We start from the raw sequence: 21,314 nt of genomic DNA, 5'->3' as shown, positions 1-21,314 counted from the left end.
CATGTACATTATGTTGGCTGAGCAACAAGTAATCGTGCCACTGTGAGGATCCATTTTACGCTTTATGCATGTTTTTAAAAATAAAAAATAAAAATGGGTCTTCATTGATTGTGATGTCTCACATCGCCTGAGAATGGAGATGTGCTTATATATATAAACGCACAATTATTGATACAGCGCGCTTTAAAGTCGTGATGGCCATGAACCTATTAGAACTCCGTAGTTAAGCGTGATTCTGCGAGAGTAGTACTGAGATGGGTGACCTCCTGGGAAGTCTGGTTCAGGGGAGCTGAAAGCGGATAATATTGTGTCATTGGGGTGGGTCGTTACAAATGGTATCAGAGCCATTGCCCAGCCTGAGATGGGGGGAGCGTGCACAAGCCCTTAAGGGTCATCAGCGGACACTTGTTGGGACGCCAAGAATGATATGATCCCATGAAGGTCGTTAGCGGGGACACTGGGTCCCAAGAGGGGGTGATTATAACGTCCCACAATGCCTGTGAATGGGATTGTGCTTATATGTATAAACACATCATTTTTTACATAACGCGTTTTAAAGCCATGATTGCCATGAAGCTGTCAGAGTTCCGCAGTTAAGCGTGCTTCTGCGAGAGTAGTACCGGGATGGTTGACCTCCTGGGAAGTCTGGTTCGAAGGAGAAAAACGTGGATAATATTGTGTCGCTAGGGTGGGTCGTTACAGAACCCACCCCCATGGTCCTCGGGGGTGGTTTAGTCACCCGCAAGGGCCAACCCTTCAATTTATTATTATTATTATTATTATTTTTTCCTTTGGCCTTTTGAGGGTGGTCAATTTTTTTCTTTCTTCAAAATTTTTTTTCTTTTTTTTTAAAAAAAATAAAAAATAAAATTGAGGTTTTTTATTTTTTTATTTTTATTCTGTTTCTCATCCTACGTGGTATTGAAAGCATAAGTATCACTTGTGATATGTGGGCCACGTGAGATAATAATCTGAATTGGTTGAAATATGTGGCAACTAGGACAGGTATCCCCACTTTAAGTGGGTGACGTGGATGACGGTTAAAAAAATAGACTGACCCAGATGGAAGTAATAACTTGGTTTTTCCATTAATGACATATACCACCTGTCAAACTTTTTGAAACCGATGCGGCTTTTTAATTTTGGGCCTTACCACAAGTACCAATGAGGTATTTAACCCAAAAGAAAAAAAAAAAAACCCAATGCTTCAACCTCTTGAAGCCTCTCTCCAATGGCTGGTTGTGGTTCATTTTCTTATTCTTCAACCCTCTCTCCAATGACAACAATCCACAATCCTTTCTAGAATAAACCTAAAAAATAAAATCTTAAAAAGAAAAATTACCAAGCTCTACAATTGCAGGTCCTTTTGTCCTCCAATGGTGAAATGCACCTCCAAAAAAGAGACAAACCGTAAACCACAACAAAAATCTTCAGTTAGCCATCGTAGAGAATCAAAAACAAATTAACACAATTCCTCCATCTATGCAAAGCAACCAACTACCATCAACACACAAAACAAAAATCAAAACATACATTTTCAAAACTTCAAACACCCTTATAGCACTAGTAACATATACCATATAGGTAATTTATTTCCCTAAATATAGGAACAACTTGAAAAAAGTTACAAAAAATCACCAACATCAATTTCCCTGTATTAGGTAGCAATGTAGCTACCCAATGAATTATATAATGATAAATATGACAAAAAGTAGGAAAGTAAGAAAAATAATAAAATAAGAATAAAAAAATAGTATTTAATTGATATAGGGAAATATAAAAGAATCTATTGTGAAATGTTTTTTTATAGGGAAGCAAAAAGTAATTTTGTTCCTTAAATTTGAGGAAAATAGTTGGGTATCTGCTGCTAGTGCTCTCAAGTTACCTACCCAACCTTCAACTTCGGCCAACAAAAAACAAAGGTCAAATAAATTCGACCAAAATCAAACCCATAAACTAATCAACAACAACAACCCAAACGAATAAATCAAAATCACGCCCATTTGGCCAACATCCACCCACAAACACCAATTTCAGTTGCCACACAAACAGATTTTAACACAAAAAATCCCACAACACTAACCCGTTGAAACCAAAGACTTTAAACCCATACTACAGAAAAACCAAAGCCACCGGAAATAAAATCTTACCTTAGCGGAATATGAGCCGCAAGTCACCACCATCAACCATGCATGGTGGTTATTTGATGGGTCACGAAACTGAGCACCACCCATGGTAAGTTTTATTTTTAAGATTTTATTTTTTAAATTTATCGAAGAGAGGGTTGTGGATTGCTGCCATTGGATAAATGGTTGAAGAAGAAGATGAAGAAGACTTTTTTTTAAAATTTAAAACATTTTCCTTTTTTTAGGTTTTATTTTTTAAATTTTTTTTTTAGATTTTAATTTTTAATAAAATAAAAAAAATATTATTTTAAGTAAAAATACAGACGTGGTATTAACGATCTACAATAAACTTGGACAGTAAACTCACGAAGGGATCTATTGCGACAATAAAAAGCTCAGGCATCTAAAACGCAAAAGAGTAATTTCAAATCGCGCGTTTACTAAAAAATTTATCATACATTTACCATTTAATGATTAGGGGTTTGCGTAATGTTCTCAAGAAATTGCCTTTTTATTGAATAGAGGAAAGAGAAATAATATACATACATCCTCGATACAAATTTAATGGTAAATTTAAAATTTGATTATATGGACATGTGTAAATAATGTATTTATCATTTTTCTCTTTAAAAAAAAGAAAAAGAAATTGGTTTTACAATACATTTTAGGGTTAAATATCTAATTGTCTCATATGGTTTCAAAACTTTATTTTTTGCCACTTAAGTTTTCATTTTTTTTCTTCATAGGAGGTACATGTGTTATAGGAATAGACGGAAATGATACCTCCATCTATTTTTTCGTCCAAAACTAACGGATTGTCACGTCATCCAACACGTGTCGGTGTAATATTGCGACACTTGTCCCCTAGCACCATGTCAGCACTGACTTATAGTTTGACATATGTATGTGAATTATGTAACTTTGAACCCCCAGTAGTTTTATTAATTTCATGTTTTGTCCCATGTAGTTTTATTAAGTATTACAAATAGTACCTCAGTTTTCAATTGTATGTCCTCGGTGGTTTTATAAATTTCATAGTGTACCCTATGTGATTTCAATAAGTATCATAAATGGTACATTGGTTTTTTATTTTAAGGCTCTTTTTTAAAATAAAAAATAAAAACTAAAATTGTAGGGGTGGCTCAGCCACCCATTTGGGCCACATGGGGTAGCCGGCCACCCCCATTTGGCTTGGGGGTGAACCACCCTCATGGGCGAAAACCTATTTTTTTTTATTTCCACTTTGGCCCTTGGGGGTGGCCGAACCACCCCAGGCCAAATCGGGGGTGGCTCGGCCATGACGGTGGCTGAAATTCGATGTCGTCGGATTCTGGTGCTGGCAGTATTCCGATGGCCGGATGTTGTTGAATTTCGATGTCGCTTGGATTTCGACGACCGACCATTGTCGGATTCTGACAATCGGATATCAAACGTGCGTGCAAAGACGAATAGTTTAATTTCGGAAAACAATTTACAGTTTAAATCATTTTTTAAAAATTAAAGAAGGTTTTACGGTCAAACCTAAATTATGTTAACCATTATTTTCGCCCATACAAACACCGTAAAATGTCAAAAATTATGTTAAAAATTAGAAATCATTTTATATCGAAACAAACGGAGTATAAGGCAAAAGCAAAAAAAAAAAAAAAAAAAAGAGTAAAGTTTTGAAATCAGATGACGTTTAAGGTACTTAACAGTTAACCCTACATTTAGCAGAAAACAAACAACCGTAAAAAAGCCTAAAAGGAGCTGCAACTCAGGTCAGAGACTGCCCCATCACATGGCTTCCCAAACCGGAAGTTGCAAGCGGTTGATAGCCACCATAACCTTAGTGGTCGCCGCAGCTCTCTCTGCCTCCTCAGCCCTCTCTCGTAACTCTCTCTTTCTCCATCTCACACACACAGGCACGCGCATGTGTTAGTTGTAGCTTGCCTAATTTTTTCTACATTTATGATTCTCAGTATATTTCTGGAGGAGAAAATCGAGGGGGTTGGAATCCAAGGTACGAGAGCTCGAGAAATCCGTCAAGTCTTCATTGGACATGTGTGCTGCTGAGAGGCAAGGTCGTATTCGGGCTCAGCAGGTACTCCACACTGGACACTTCTTCTTTCCACACCACCTTTTTTATTTTTGTGATTGTTCCCATTTATATTTTCTGAGTATTTTACTTGTTACTCTGTCTGGTCCAAGAAATAATGTAAGAAAAACAGAGCCAAATTTTCCGATGATTGATTATTTACGGGGGTTTTCATTTTTTTTTTCTTCTCTTTCTGTCTTTCATATGTGTTTTTGTTTTGTGGGCAGGGATGAAATGGGTCGCGGGTTTGATTTTTTAAAGGTGAATAAGTCGCGAATTTTACGAACAATGTTGTACAATATGCTAATGGGTCCTTTTGAATTTTCGTTGTTGATAGTCAGGAATTGGAATAATGAAAATTGCAAAGGTATTTGTTACTGTTTCAACTAAAATAGAGATTGTTTCTAATGTTTCATTCATTTTTTTTTTGGGTCTATGTTCGATTAATTTCGTGGTGGAAGAGGTAGTAATACTTTTGTAATGCTCAACAGAATGGTCATTGCTTCATGTCTGACTTTTTTTGTTTTTGTTTTTGTTTTTGTATTCTCATTGAAGTACGTTTTGTGAGAAAACTATTTGTTGAGAGTTGAGACCAATAGCACAAAGTTAAAGCTAGATGCTCATGTCTCATCCTTCCTCTGGGAGCTTTGCAAGATGCTAGTAGTGTGAAATTTTTGTTTTTGTTTTGTTTTGTTTTGTTTTGTTTTTGTTTTTGTTTTTGTTTTTGTTTTTGTTTTGTTTTGTTTTTTTTTTTTTTTATTATTATTATTATCTTTTCTAATCATAGGTCTTCACCAAAGTCAAATAAATGAGATCCTTGTTAGCTATTTTTAAGAGATTCTATAGCTTTCGTCCTTGGAGATAAGAATCTTGTAGTTACCCTGTTGTAGCATCTCTTTCATTTCTTTCCTGTTAAACATTTCTATCTTTCCTTCTGTGTTGTTGATGACCCAGCAATCTCTAACTGTTTATTGTTGTGCTGTTATATCTCATCATAAGTATTTGTTGGGCTTGGTCATGTGTCTTGCTGAGTTATTTTTTATAGGCATTAAGGAAAGCACTATCACATCCTAATTCTGACAATTTGGAGTTGTCTTCTTATCCCATGGCACCTATTGGCATCATTCAATCATGCTTCTCTACGAGGTACTCACAATCATCATACTTTAGATAAGTGTTTCCAGCTATAAGAGTTTTATTCATTTTTCTATAATTTTTTTCTTTCCTGAGATCACATTTTATGGCATTTGAATTTCTGTCTAAAATGCTTGAGGCATTCAATTCTTAAAAGCATATATGTTAATTTCAAAAGAAAATAAGATTTTGTCCCATTAAGGTGGAAGATAAGTAGACACACTACCATTATTCTGTGAGGAAACGAAAAGTTTACATGAGTTCTTTGCTCCTTTTACCATCAGATAATAATTGTTGGTGGGGGATTGGAACATTGGTGGAATTGTTAGGTACAGTTTGAATAAATGTAGATAGCTTGTTGACCTCTAGAATAGTTGATGCAACGTGGTATGGTGAGAAGCAGAATCTGCAAGCACAATAACTCACAACCCTTCTATAAATCCTAGAAAATTCTAAGATTTTAGGAAAACTGAAGAAAAACTCTCTCAAGAGTGTTCTTATTGATAAAACTGAGAAAATAACATCGACTAAGTGGCATATGAGAAGGTTCACAGCCCTAAAAAGTAAAATTACAAAATTCTCCTGTATTAAAATATCCAATCAAACTCTTGGTTTTTTCTCTCGTGGAATCAGTTGCAAGTTCCATCGATTGAACCCTCGGTTCTTTCTCCTGTGGCATCAGTTGCAAGCTTGACCGATCAAAGGTCAATTGAAGTCGATCAAACTTCCTGAATCAGATTTTCAGATTTCTATTGACAACTTGTTTTGACATAGTAAATGTTGGAATTGGAAAATTTTCATGAAATACAAAATTGTAGCCCTTTGAATCTGCTTTCTAATGCCACCAAGCTTGCCTTCATTTGATATCAAAATCACAAGATATGACCATTTTACACTGGTATGCTTGTAAACTGATTTGCATCAAGAGTCCAAGTTGAGTAAGTAGATATGCTACTTGGTTTATCCTGGTTGATTCGTAATATTTGAAAGATGTCATATATATAGCATAAAAATGATGTAGGATATGAATTTTCATCACATTGTTAATCATCCATAAACGTAATGAATATAGCTGGACAAAATTTCCATCATTTGCAATTTTTGTTTGTGCCTATTGCTAATGATTTTCTCCCTGTTTGCTGCAATTCAGTGTCAGTCATGTTGATAGAAAGTCCCAAGTTAGGTCTTCACTTTACTGCCAACAGGCTTAAGATATTTGTGATTTAGTTCTTCAATGAGAGCCTGTGCATTTTCTCATTGTGCAATTATTGTTTGCTGTCTCATGTGTTTGGTAAAAGCTTAATGAACATGGCCATATAACTATGTATGTCTCTATGCTTCTTTAATATCCAAGAAATTAACTATCAGTTTTCATTCTTGCAGGAATGGAACACCCAGGCAACCTTTACTTGTACCCCTTGCTAGGGCATGTTTGGTATTTAATTCTTGTCGGGTTCCTCCTGCATCCCTTGAGGGTCTTGGAGAATATTCTCATTGCTGGATTATATATGTATTTCACCTAAATACAGATCTGGATAAGTTATGGAAGGAACCATCTAAATCGCGGTTCAAGGCGAAGGTATTGGGCACTACTATTTAATATTTTGTTTACCATTGTTCACGCTGATAATTGTTTCTTGTATATCTTTAACTCCTTTAAAAGGTTGACTGGATGGTTAGGTGAGAGTACCAAGATTGAAAGGTGGAAAGATGGGAGTGTTTGCTACACGATCTCCACATCGACCATGCCCTATTGGGCTCACCGTTGCAAAGGTAAGGATAAAAAGAGGCAAATATGTTCTTAGTTTTCCCTAGAGTGAATGAGTTAAATTTAGTCCGGAACGGGAGAATTGAACTTCTTAAAAATAGGAGAAACTTAAAATCCCACAAAAATTTGACTTACAACATTTTTACAAGGATTATGTTGATTTTTATTAAAGATTGACATGATTAACTAAGATTCTTCAAACAAGCACAGGTCAACTAAACTAGTAGTTAGGCTCATAAATGAACTGAGTTGTTCATAAAGAGCTCGAGCTTGACCCGAGTTTGATTTGTTTAATAAATGAATTGAGCTTAAGCATAAACTTAGGCTCGTTTCTTACAAGCCAAGCTTATATAAACTCGGCTCGACTTGTATAAGCTGTATAAACTTGTATAATTTTATTTTTATTACTTTTTGTAATATTGCTTTTAACTTTGTAATGAGAACATCTAAGTATTTAAAAAGATCAAAGGAAATTATATTCCTAATGCGATAGATATATCTTGAATCGTTATGATTGTGAGTTTTGATATAGATATGTGTGTATGGATGTATGTATGTGTCAATATGTGTGCACACGTGTGTCTAATGAATGTATATATGTATATTGTAAAAATTATATATAGACTTGATATTTAATTGTTTAAGATTTTAGATAAGGTTATAAAATATAATAGGGAGAAACTTCACTTATCATCTGATGTTCCATCACTTTTGCAATTGTACCCTCAAAATTTAAAAAGTTTCAATGTCGGGTTGCCATGTTTCAAAAGTTTACAATGTCTTCCCTACCATTAGGATTTAGAGTTAAATCAAAGAGTTACCAGGTAAAATGTTCCTTATACACCTAAAACATTTATAAAAATACAAATTTACCTTAATTAATTTCTTTTTTAAGAAAAAAGTAAAAAAGTAAAAAAAAAAAATTAGTCGTTGGAACTAGACTGTTGGTTTGGTGCCCATGGCAGACCCAGGGCTGTGGGTTTGGCACCCATGGCAAACCAAGGCTGTGGGTTTGCTGCTATTTTTTATTTTTTTTTTTAAATGGGTATTTTGCCATCCTTCGTTATGATTTTCTGTTAAATCCTAACGGAGAGGTGATATTGCAAAGTTTTCAAACTTGGCAACCTGACATTGCAACTTTTTAAAGTTTGAGGGTACGGTTGCAAAAGTAATGGAACATCAGAGGGGGTAAGCGAAGTTTTCCCAATATAATAGAAATGTTCCATTATAAACAATTATATATGATTTATTACAAATACAAGACTGGTAAAGTTAACTTTTAGAAGTTTAAAATTTTTTGTTTTATTTATTTATCTAAGTAACTTGAATGATAAAATCTTAACAATGATGAACTAATGATTAGTATGTATTTCCTATAAAATATAAACAATGAAGATATTTAATTTGTAAAAAGAATGACTAAGTTAATTGAATAGTTTGTGAATAAGGTTGAGTTCGTTTCAAAAATAAACGAACCGAGTTTAAACAAATTATCTAGCTCGAGCTTGGCTCATGTTCAAATCAAAATTAAAAGAACAAAGCTTGAACGTTTAATACTTGGGTTTGATTCAGTTTAATTATATCCCTACCTGTAGCAATTAGGATTATGGATTTTCAGTTTATTAGGGGTAGATGGGATCTGTAATCGGAGAGAAAATCACTTGTTTGATCAAATATTCTACCATCAACTTTTACCTCGTATTTTAGTGTGTGCATTTGGAGGAGCACACATGCAAGAAGTTTGAGCTTGATGCAAATGGCTAGAATATCTTCTGCTTTTTATGATTATCTATCAAATAAAAATTTATTCTATGTATCAGTCCTTTATCTTTTTTAGAAATATATTGTGTGGTTGTTTTGACAGCCATGTCAAGAGCATATTTTGTTCATGTTTGAGTATCACCTTTTCAAACGGTATTACCTTTATACTAGTAACAAGAATTCCAGATAAGCCCTTATTACAAATTAGTAGTTGCAACTCTCATGGAGGCAGCATAAGGTCCTAACCCATCTTCGATTTTAATCCTGTCATTATCACCCCATTAAATATATATAATGAATATATGCATGTATATCTATCTATCTATATATATAGATATATAGATATATCCAAGTTACATCCAATACAATTTGATTTCTGTTTCAATTTTAATGTGAGAAATTTATTCCTTCAAATAAAAGACAAATATGCCACTTAAAAAGTGGAATGTTCAGTTTGTTAAAGTTAGACTCTGTGTGCTCTAGGTGGAGGCTGTACAAAAAAATATGGTTCTTCTTTCTGGTGTGGATCTGGTTGATGCAACAGTAAGTTTTCATTGCTTTTATTTACTAGCGACACTAGTTTTACTTTATGGGTTTATTTGGTGTAACTTAGACCTATATGCATCTAAGTGTGATGTTGACGATTTAAATCACATAGTCAAACTAATTGTTTGAATTTACCCACAGCCTGTGCTTGATGTCAAACCTTATCTACCATACTGTGATGCAGTTGAAGGAGCAAAAGTGCCGAAGTGGGTAGCGGTAATTCTCTATTTTTTTTTTTAACATAATGTAATTCCACATATGTGATATTTTTTACTTTTCGCTTGAGAGAGAAAGCTATGTTCAGTCATATGTATGAGCTTTATTGCATTGATAAACTTGAGCTATAAACCATTGCTATTGTTTAAAGTTATTGCGCTTTATTCTCCAAGGTGCATTTTCTTAATCTAGAGAGTAAAGTTCTTTATATCTAGTGTACACAGAAGCACGACAGATTAAAATATGGCTAGTTGTGTAATCTATATTACAGATCCCTGCCACATTTTTGCTGTATCAAAAGTTATGGGTGAGAAACTAATTTAGAAGCGTGAACATTAGCTGTCAAATCTAGTCATTCCATGAAAATCTGAACATAATTTTTCAAATGTAAAAGAGATAAGTGCACAGTAAAGAATATGTAACAATTAGCATGTCGTTATAAGAAGATAATTCCACTTATCTAGTCGTTATCATGATTTTCTTAGTCTTTTTGCCCCTACTAACTAGGTGGCTTCTCTTATATACTTCTTGTGTACATGGGGCGCCTTACTCTTTTAATGATATCTTGATTAATTATAAAAAAAAAAATTTCATATGTAAAAGAGATAAGTGCACAATAAAACCTGGATACACGACCCCATTCAGATTATATAAGAACAGAAGTTCAAAAACATATGAAGAATTTTTTAATTTTTTTTGACAAGTTATATGAAGAAATATGCCCCTTTTACAAATCTACATAACAAGAAAATATGTGTGCACTTGCTGCATGCTGAGAGTAAAGTCAGTATTGTGTTGGGTTTAGAGTTGCCTGATCTAAACCCAAAGCCTTAATATCCTTTTCTCATTTTTGTTTTTTTTTTTTATTCATCTTCAGTTAGTATCTTTTAATGGTGATTTTGTATGTTGGTGGTAATGGATTATAAACTGAAAAGATGCTTTTCTATGTGTAAATGGCATTAGCCTGATAAAGACTGAATTCATAAATACATGATCTCTCTCTTGTGCGCCCCCCCCCCCCCTTTTCTCTTTCAGAAATGCCTATCACTAATTCCTTCTTGTTGGCAAATTCTATGTTTGTATGCATAGGAGGACAATTTGTTGGCAGTAGCTTCTGTTAGCTTCTCTGAGGGTTTCCCTTCCACTCTTGCTGATTGTTGGGCTACAATAGTAAGTGGTTCAATATTCTACTTGAAATATTAGGCACATGAGTCTGATTTCGTTTATTCATTTATTTTTTGTATTACATGATAGGATAATATATATTGTTCTTATTATTATCTTTACCAGCGTAGGGACGTACACACTGCTTTCACTCTGCATGACTGACTGCCACAAACAAAATTATGTGAATTAAGATTTCATTTTATTATACAGCATGTTTTCTGCCTTGATCTTGTTATGCAGTTCAGTTACTTGAGCTACATTAAAACAATTTTTTACAGCCTCGGAAGAAAATATTACAGAAGAATGCCATGCAAAAAGAAAAAATCAAAAATCAAAATAGGGATTTAAATTCAGGTAGGAATATTTTTGTTGACCGCGGCTACCCAATTTGGTTGGCTCATACCAGCAGCCACACTCCAATTTGGTCGGCTCATAGCAGCAGCCACATGTTGATTATGAAGCATGAGTTAGCCATGCTTTGATTGGCTAATAGTCATGATAAAAGTCGTCTATATTTTTCTATATGTTATGTAAGGCACCATTACAATTCCTGTGCATTAATTTTTCAAATACAATTCCTTATCTGCCTTCTTCCAGGAGAGGGGCTAGCGTTTTCTTCTTTCCCCCAGTGCCGGCTTCTGATCTGTCTTGTCCGGCAGATCCAGCTCCTTCTCCGGTTTCTGCCTCTTCTTGTCTGATTCCTGGTTGTGCTGACAGTGAGACGCCAGTTAAGAAGGTTGCAGATTCTCCGGAGCCCCCAGTGAAGTTGGGTCTTAAGAAGGGGTTTCTCAACCATCGTCTGAAGGTGCCAGTTTCTCTCACCTTGCCTCAGAAGGCAAATGTTTTAGGGATGGTTGGCCCTTCCTCCCCTTCGAGAGGTTGCCAATCTCGAAATTGGCCGGTTGGATTTGATCATAACGGGGAGGTTGTGGTTTGGGAGGACGTCAATGATTTTTGGGATGGTTTGCCCTTGGATTGGGATATGGATGGTGATTTTGAGGAGGCGGCTTTGGCTATTCGGGATGCCATGGAAGAGGAATTTCTGCGTGAGAAGATGATAGCGTGCCAGAAATCGAAGGGAAAGAGGGAGTTACTGAATTTGCAAAGTTCCGTTAACTATGGTGTTGCTTCAGACTCCTCTAGGCACAGGAAAGGAAAGGGCCTCAAGTTGTAGGGTAGTGTTCTTTAGAGGGCCTTTGGGTTGTCTCTAGGTTTCTTTTGTGGGTTGTTTTGGTTTTTTTCGGGTTCTAGGGTTTTCCTTTTGGGGTTTTGGTGGGTTTCGGGCTTGGTCCTCTTGGGGTTTTTTTCTTTTTTTGTGCTGGCTTTGGCTGCTTGTGTATACCCCCGGTGTACTTAGGGGCGCCTTACGCTTTTTAATAAACTTACTTACTTATCAAGAAGAAAAACAAAATGTAAAAAGTTTTCTCGTTGAAAATGATGGTTAGTATAGCATTAATTCCATTCAAATAAGTGAGGCTTGATGTGGAGAGCCATGCTAGGTTTATTGTACCTACTATCCTTGCCAGATATATTAGGTTTTAAAATGCTTTACCCTGTTTAGGTGAATTCCAATTTTCAGCCTTGAAAATTCAAAATCCCACTTCCACTTGGACGCCCTCAAGAAGATCCTTTGAGGTCAAATCCTCTTGCTAGTATTCTGGGAAGTTGCAGGGTCTCTTCTTTCCCTATGAAATACCTGGGTCTTTCACTGGGAGCTTCATTTAGGGCCAAATCTATTTGGGATGACATTGTTAAGAAGATAGAGCAAACATTTGGCTGGATGGAAGATGATATAGTTGTCAAGGGTGGTAGGGTTACCTTGATTAAAAATACTTTATCTGATCTGCCTTCTTACTTCAGGTCTCTTTTTCCCCTCTTGGATGGTGTTGCAAATTGTAAAGAGAAGTTTCAGCAGGATTTTTTTGTGAGATGGCATCGATTAAGAGTTCACATTTCATTGGTTAAGCTGGCCTAGTGTCCGTTGTCCGAATTTTGAGGGGGGTTAGGGGTTATAAATTTACTTTTGTTCAACAGAGCTCTCTTGGGGAAATGGTTATAGCGCTATTTACATGAAAGAGGCTTTGTAGAGGGTGGTGGTGGATTTTAAATATGGCAGTCCGTGAGGTGGGTGATGTTCTAATGATGTTCATGGGTTGGGGTGGGCCTTTGGAAAAATATTAGTAGGGGTTGAGGGGAGTTTTCTAATCCTACTAGATTTGAGGTAGTTGATAGCTCCAACATTAGATTTTGGCTTGACATGTGGAGTGGGGGATCAATCCCTTAAGGTAGCTTTCTCGTAATTATTCAGTAATGCTTGCTTTAAGGATGCTTCTATGGTTGATCATTTGGAATTTTCTACCGACTCTCACCAATAGACCGTTAGCTTTATTGGAGCGGTGCATGACTGGGAGGTGGATTTCTTTACCTTGGTTTTTAATATGTTGTACTCCAAACTGAGACGAGAGAGTAAAGATAAGCTTTGTTGGGCCATTTGCAAGAGAGGGTTGTTTGATGTCATATCATTCTATAACGTACTAATTCCTTGTGAGAGTACTCATTTCCCTTGGAAGAGTATTTGGCAGAATAATGTTCCATTGAGAGTGATGTTCTTTGCTTGGTTGGCTGCGCTAGGGAAGTTTCTCGCTACGGATAATCTGAGGAAGCGGCATACCATAGCGGTAGACTGGTGTTGCTCGTGTATAATGTGTGGGGAATTCGTTGATCATTTGACGCCACTATGAGATTGCTTGTGCTTAATGGAATCCTATTTTCAGTCTTTTTGGGTTACATTGGGTAATGCCTAGACTAGTGGTAGACCTCTTTGCCTCTTGGAGAGGGCTGTTTGGTAGTTCTCATAGTGCAATTGTGTGGAACTTGGTACCGTCCTGCTTGATGTGGTACATTTGGAGAGCAAGAAATGATCGAAGTTTTGAAAGTTGTGAGAGGACGATGTTGGAATTAAAAGCTTCATTCTTCAATACCCTTTACCAATGGACGGCTTCCCTGAATTGCTTTCATTTTTATACCTTTCGTGTTTTTTTTTTTTTTAATCTTTTTTCTCGTTCTAGTTTGGTATTTCTCTTGTATGTCTCTTGTGCACTTGGGTCTTAAGCACGCTTTTACCGAATACAATTACTAATTTAAAAAAAAAAAAAAAAAAAAAAAAGGTTTCTAGACCCAATTTGTTTCAGTTTCACTTGGGTCATTGGATCCATTTGTCTTGTTTCAGTTTCAGTTGGGCCTGGATGTAAGTGGGACTGTTAAGGAATCTCATATTCATTGGATATGGTCTTGATTGTGAGTATAAAGTCTAGTTGGGCCTCTGCAAAAATATAATGCTCAAACTTTTTGAAAGTGTTAACAGAAATCTGTTTCAACCTCACTACATTTCCTACCTATTCTGACAATATGCCAGACAGTCCTCAATAATTTCTTGAAACTACATGATTGTGGATTTGATTGATATTATTTTAGAATGATCAAGAGAACAGGAGAAATCAATTATTCTAGGCTGGAATGATCTTATCTTAGGTGGGAATACATCCTATTGCTGATTCCTGGCTACATAAAACTGATTTTACCATTATAGTCTCTCTTTTCCATCTAATAAGATGTCTAGAGTAAGGTTTCCATCTATTGTTCCCATCTGTGAAAGGAGATGCGCTTTTCTGCTTTATCTTTTTCTACCTTTTTGTAACTCTAGAATAGTCAGTCTTGGCCTTCCGATTCGTTCAGTGTTTAAAAGTTGGTTATTTGAACTTTTACTCTCGTTAAAAACTATGTGATACATCTATTGGTGTTATCTAGCAAAAAGCCAAATCGCATATAGCCTAGTGATGTGGGGGTAATCACGGTGAGACCTCAGTAAAAGTGGAGCTTAGGAATTTTGAACTCCTTGATTATCATAGACCTCACTTTGAGACCTTTTATATTGGTCGTTAAAAGGAAAAATGGACAATGCGAAAGAAATGATAGAAGTTTTGAGGACCGTGAAAAGACTTTGAAAGAGATTAAGTTTTTATTCTTCAACACCCTGTATCTTTGGACAACTGCTTTTGTTTCTCCTTTGATCATTAGTTATGATTTTTTTGTATACTCTTTATGTACTCTCTCCACCTTTTCTCCCTAAATTGTACTATTTACATACTATGCATTCATCTACATTAAACCGCATCGTATCAATGTAGTTTATTTGGCATTTTCTGAGTGATTCTGCAATTATTTTCCTTCTTTCAGAGTAAGAAGTCACTCTATGCATCACCAGATGAGTTGCAAAGCTTAATAAAGCAGGTGCTTTCATGGGATATTCGGTCACTGTCTCAGAGAAATCGACCTCATGATTATGGCGCTGAGACAAGAAATGGTAAACAGTCTGGTAATGATTCTGATTCAGACAGTTGCAAAGATGAAGAAGCTTCTACCCTCAGAACTGATCCGGCTTCTCTTTCTGTCGGAGATATAATTTATCACCTGCATTTGGAAGGAATGGATGTCTCCTATAGAATTGATTGCCATGGAAATGTCGTCGTTGAGAAAGTCGCAATTTCATCTGACATCCCGAACAGTCTTCGAAAACCGCTGCAATCACGCAATATGGATAGACAAATTTTGACTCAAGGTGTTTGGACCTGATATTGTGGATTCAATGCTTAGGATTCCTAATAACTTTGATTTCCAAAAGTTTCCTTGAAACGATTGGGTTCCCCAGCATTTTCCAATGCGAGGCAAGACCTGGAAATAGCATTTTTGGTTATATTAATTTATTTTTTATTAATACTGACCCAAAATATTCATGGCTCCTACTCCCAAAAAGAACAGAAAAATAAAGGGGGAGGAAAAATGAGGGCTCTGTAATTCTTCTTATGGTTGCCTAAACCAGTATGAGTGGCCCCCTAGAGACTAGGTTCTAATGGAAACATTGGATTATGGAGCAATGCTACATATTCAATTTTTATCTTACTAGACTGACGTAGCAGTGCCCATCAGTCTTTGAATTAGTATTTTTTAAAAAATGAAAAAAAAAAAAAAATTAAGGGTTGATTGACACTGTCACATTAGCCTAGTGGGATATGAATTGAGTATTTAGAATTACTCTAGATTGTGATGGGTGAGGGTAGTGAGCTGCCGCCTTAACATGTAAGAGATTGAGCAATTCTATTTCTTTGACTCTTGTACAATTATTGTATAACTGTTGATTTTATGACAATAGTAGTAAAAATCAGCCTTTGGATTAGCCGTTGTAAAAATAATAAAATCAAATGTTAATTTTTATTACTACATCATTCAGTTGTACAAGAGTATACTAAGAGTAAAGTTAGGGATCATCTTCTTTTTATTATTATTATTATTATTATTGCAGTTTTTAAAATAACTATTAGATCAAAATTCAATAGTGATCCATTTCAAATTCAATGGTAATTTTAACAGCTACATTAATTTGGGAGGATAAATAGATAGTCTCTATCATTACTCATATACTAAATAACATTACTCAATAGCTTATAACTAAGCTTAATAGTAGGTCTTTGGTTGTTAAATACGAGTCCAAAGACAAAGTGGCCATATCCTCTCCTACACAATCATCCTCGATTTTGAACAGTTATTTTGAGCGAATTCATATGAAACTTATCTGTCTAAACAAATTTTAGACTGCCTTACCATTTATTCCAACATATGAGTCTCACATCATCTCTCTCTCTCAACAATTTGGACAACTAAAAAGTTTCGTAGATTCCAATCCATCATCCTCCCCTCACTAAAACCGCGGCCGCATTCAATTCAGCAACTTCCAAAGGACGTTTTCTCCCTCTCGTTAAATGGACACATATGACTTGACTATGATTAACAAGTTTGAACAAGATGTAGAAAATGATTGTTGCTTCATCAATACAAAATTAACGTTTGTTTTCATTGCCCAAGGTTTCTATGGGCGAAGCTTAAGCCTGCCCGAGGTGCCGTCTTTTCCATGGCACCTCAGGCTCGACAAAATTCGTTACCACCACCGTCCCTCCTCCTTACACTTTAATAAAGAAAAGCTGCTCAAATAATATATATATATATATATACATCAATCCATGTTCCTTTGGCTTGCAGTTGCTGGATTAGCATAGAATAGTGATTACACTCCGGCATAAGCCAAGGATTTTGTCACATGGTCGGCAAAAGCATAATTCTATGGTCCCTTCGAATTTTTAGTAATTTAAGCAAGTAATATGAGAGTTCTTATATAAGACTTATGTGTCTAAACAAATTTTAAGTTTATTCGGACACGAGAATTTTGTATAAATCTTGGGTTAAATACAAAATTGTTCTATGTGGTTTTAAAACTTTATTTTTGTCCATTGAGTTTTCATTTTTATTATAGGTGGTACTTGTGGTATGAAAAAAAGATGAAAATGGTACCTCCGTCCATTTTTCCATCCAAAACTTATGGAAATCCACGTCAACGCCATGTAGCACTATTCAAAATACGACATGTGGCTACACTATTTTTTATTTTTTATTTATTTTTTATTTTTTTTATTTTAAGGCCCACCCACCATAGGCCACGAGAGTAGTTTGGCCACCCCCATGTGGCCCAATAGGGGTGGTTGAGCCACCCCTACAATTTTTTATTTTATTTTATATTTTTTTAAAAAGCCCTAAAATTAAAAAAAATAAAATAAATAAAAAATAGTGTGGCCACATGTCGCATTTTGAATGGTACCACGTGGTGCTGACGTGAATTTTCGTCAGTTTTGGATTGAAAAATAGACGGAGGTATTATTTCTATATTTTCTCATACCACAAGTACTATTTATGATAAAAATTAAAACTCAAAGGACAAAAAATAAAGTTTACAAACCACAAGAAACAAGTAAGTATTTAGCCTCATAAATCTCTCACATTATCCATTTAAATTGCTAACAATTCGAGCAGCTATCTATCTGCAAAACTCTAGCTTGCTTTCAAATTATGTAATAAATTTTAGGCCGTTGGGCTACTTTTCTTTCACATTACATATTGAAAGTAGTAGCAATTTGAATAAATAATTGTCGGGAATCCTTTTCTAACGTATTCACCACCCACAAGCATGGAAATAGCACTACAGCCACTGAGCCAAAGGGTGTCAAAAGTGCTTTCTAGATTGGAATAAAGAAAAGTAATTATGGAATGTAGGACGTCAAAGTCGTCAATCAATTAAGCGCGTGGACTTCCGTTTCCAAGCCCACCGTGGACCACTTCCGCCCATGCCCAACGTCCTACTTACGCAATATTTTTTCATTGCCATACTTGTTCATTTAGGTGGCAATATTTACTAAAGTGCCATCCCACCGACGGTAGGAAGAAGTATCTCCATCCTTGTGTAACCTAACCATTGAGCGAAAAATAAAAAAAAAGAAAGAAAAAAAATGTAAAATTAGCCTTTGTAATTCTTGTAGTATTAAAGTGAATTCAAAGATTTTTTAAGTATGCCAAAAAAATAATTTAGTTCTTTTAAGTTAAATTCTGTTAAAACATTTGATAAATTCTATTAAAAGCAACTTCAACACCAATAATTGAACGATACGTGTCACTCTTTTTATAAAAAATATCAATATATAATTTTTCATTTTTTATTTTTAAATAAAAAGAACGAAAGGGGTGAGACAAGGGCAGTATTACAGGCGGTGCTGTTTAGCGAAGAAATTAGACGGTTTGATATCACATTGGAAGGCGATGGTATGCAAATAGTTGAAGCAATTTCCACATATCATTCCAATTGGAGCAGATTTTGTCATTTTATTGAGGGAATCAAAGAAGAAGCGATGTTATTCCGGTCTTCCAGAGTGTTCCATACAAGGAGGGAAGCTAATTCAACGGCACACGTTCTAGCTAAAGCAGCTTCCGCTTAAGTTAAAGACTCTATTTGGTTGGAAGAAATTCCTTCTTTCCTTTATGATATTGTTTATAGGGAGCTTGTTGTTCCTACTTTTTAACATTTGGGTTTATTTATTTATTATTATTAATGGAGAGTATTTTTCGGTTTAAAAAAAAAATTACAAATCATTTCTTATGGTACTAAAGTAAATTCAGAGGTCTCTCTGGTATGCCAAAAAAACAATTTAGTTCTTCAAGTCAAATTCCATTAAAACATTTGACAGATTCCGTGAAGTGCCACGTCAACACCAATAATTGAACGACACGTGTCACTCTTTTTATAAAAAATATAAATATATAAAACTTTTTGTTTTGTTTTGTTTTTTGTTTTTTTTTTTAAAAAAAAAAAACAAAAGCCACCCCTAGACGTGGGACCTTTCATTTTTTCTTTTTCTAAAAAATAATTTTTCTTTTTAATTTTATATATCTATATATTTTTATTTTTATTAAGAATGACATGTGTCGTCCAATTATTGGTGCTGATGTGACATCTAACGGAATTTATCAAATGTTTGAAGGAATTTGATTACAGGGACTAAACTATTTTTTTTTTTTTGCATATCCTAGAGACATTTGAATTCACTTTGATATCACAGGGAATGATTTGTAAATTAGGCCAATTACATTAACTGATTTTACATTTTTTTCCAAAAATAAACAACTTTTGTGTGTGCATATTTATTACTAGTAGGACTGAAATCGAGTCGAGCTAAATCAAATTTTATGATTTTAAGAGTAGTTCGTTTATGAGGATGCCTATTCGAGCCAAACTATAAAATGCATGTTTAAACTCTGCTTATTGGAAGCCCGAATGAGCTTGAGCTCAAGCTCAATCTTGTTGAGCCTAGTACTCGATAAGCTCGGGTCAATTCGAACTTGAGGTAGGCTATTCAATTTTTTAATTTCTGATATAAATAGAGTTTAAGCCCAATTTTTTTGTGAGCAATCTCTGTACATTTATCTATAATATAAATATATAATATGTAATTATATAAAGCTTATTATACAATATATTATATAACTATAGTTTATCCGTAACAAATTAAGGGCGCATGCATTTCATTCGTTGCCTACTCCACTCGTTCGATCTTCCATGCTTGAACAAAAATGTCCCGGCAAAAGCCGCTATAATCTTTATTTTTTTGTCCAATATATTATTATATATAACTAAAGAGTAGAAATTATAGTATATGTATAATGTGAGCAAGTAGTACGTCTATTATATTATATATAACTAATTAAATGTCATATAAATACAGTATATAACAATCTTACATAATTGTAATTGTAATCGTAAGAGGAGTGGCTTAGCCAAAAGTTCATTAATTGGCATTGGCCAGCATGAGCAAGAATCCCCCATGTGCTTCAGGAGAATCCAATACAAGATTGTCCACTGACCAACAATATTGTGCTTGATAATCATGTCAGTTTGTCTGCTGTTCCTACTGTATGATCCATCAAGAAGGCTGGCATACAAGATTAGTTAAGAGAAAAAGTTAATTATTAGTTCCTGCCCATACTTGGGGCCAGAAATGGGAAGGTGTTTTCTGTTTTTAATCAATGTGGGAGAGGGGACAAGGGGTCAGAAAATGGGAAGATCACAGCTACCCTATTCAATATGCTCAAATTCCTTCAAACAGAACGAGGCCTAAAACATTGATGAATGTACCTGTGGCTGTGGGGATCCCTTTCTTTTTAATGAGTGGACTGGAGATCCTATGCAACTCAGTTCCCTAATTAATATATTATTCTACATCTGGTCCTAATTTATTGCATCCATATAAATTTCTTATAAATTGAGTTGTATTTAAAAGTGTTATATGTTTTTTAAGCATGTAGGAATCATTTTATTTTATTTTATTAATGCTATTAAAAAAGGCATGTGAGAAGCGCATGCTATTAAAAAAATACGTGCTTCTTACATGTTAAGAGACACATGATATTTTTAGAAATTGAATTTGATAAATTTTCTTACAACCTAATTTGTAAGAAATTTTTCTATCTTCATTCTTCAAATTCCCTACTCAATAAATGGCATTCAATTTACAGAGTTAAGGCAGGGGCATACCCTAATAGACCACCTTTATGGATTGGGAATCAGGACTTGATCATGTAGAGAGGGCAAGCTTAAATAAATGCCAGGAATCTGGAAAGCATATCCATGAAGCAAGAAACTAATTACAAGTATTTTAACCAACTATTCCCACACATGATAACTAGTTTGTTGGATTCAAAAACTAGCTGGAGAAACAAATCAATATCCAAACCTTTTCTTATCTCCCACTAATAATCTAATTAAAAATTGTCTATCCAACTTGTAGCACCCCTCTGGAAAAAATGCTACGGGTATTACCATTACTAATTAATTAAATTGACAAGGCGGTATTTTTTTAAATTATTTAATTAATTATGTAATTTTAAAAGAATGAATATATATATATATATATATATTTTTTTAAAAAAAATAATTAGTAAAATATCTCATCAAGCAATAAGACAGAGCAAAGCTGCTTTTATTAATTATTAGTTGGCAACTTGGCAAAAACCCCCCAAGCAAAAGCTGGGGGCGTTTGGTAAATAACGGAAACCCAGAAGGGTAAAAGCCTGTGTGAGCAACTCT

The 21,314-nt window shown here is 34.9% G+C and overlaps 1 protein-coding gene across 2 annotated transcripts; it reads left to right on the top strand.

Annotated features, from left to right (window-relative positions):
- The first annotated feature begins 3,845 nt into the window (after positions 1-3,845).
- Positions 3,846-15,569, top strand: LOC133870088 (uncharacterized). Of its 2 annotated transcripts, none has more exons than XM_062307133.1 (9): positions 3,846-3,997; positions 4,088-4,209; positions 5,249-5,349; positions 6,721-6,916; positions 7,018-7,110; positions 9,350-9,409; positions 9,554-9,628; positions 10,718-10,798; positions 15,032-15,569. In XM_062307133.1, exons 1-9 carry the CDS (start codon positions 3,907-3,909, stop codon positions 15,425-15,427), a joined length of 1,215 nt encoding a protein of 404 aa, XP_062163117.1. In that variant the 5' UTR covers positions 3,846-3,906; the 3' UTR covers positions 15,428-15,569. The 2 variants fall into 2 exon arrangements, with proteins under 2 accessions (XP_062163117.1, XP_062163118.1); XM_062307134.1 differs by lacking the exon at positions 3,846-3,997 and adding an exon at positions 4,431-4,464.
- Positions 15,570-21,314: the final 5,745 nt, after the last annotated feature.

This window comes from Alnus glutinosa, chromosome 6, assembly GCF_958979055.1.
Source record: "Alnus glutinosa chromosome 6, dhAlnGlut1.1, whole genome shotgun sequence".
In the NCBI taxonomy this organism is placed as follows: Eukaryota; Viridiplantae; Streptophyta; class Magnoliopsida; order Fagales; family Betulaceae; genus Alnus; species Alnus glutinosa.
This window is presented reverse-complemented; position numbering and strand designations above follow the sequence as displayed.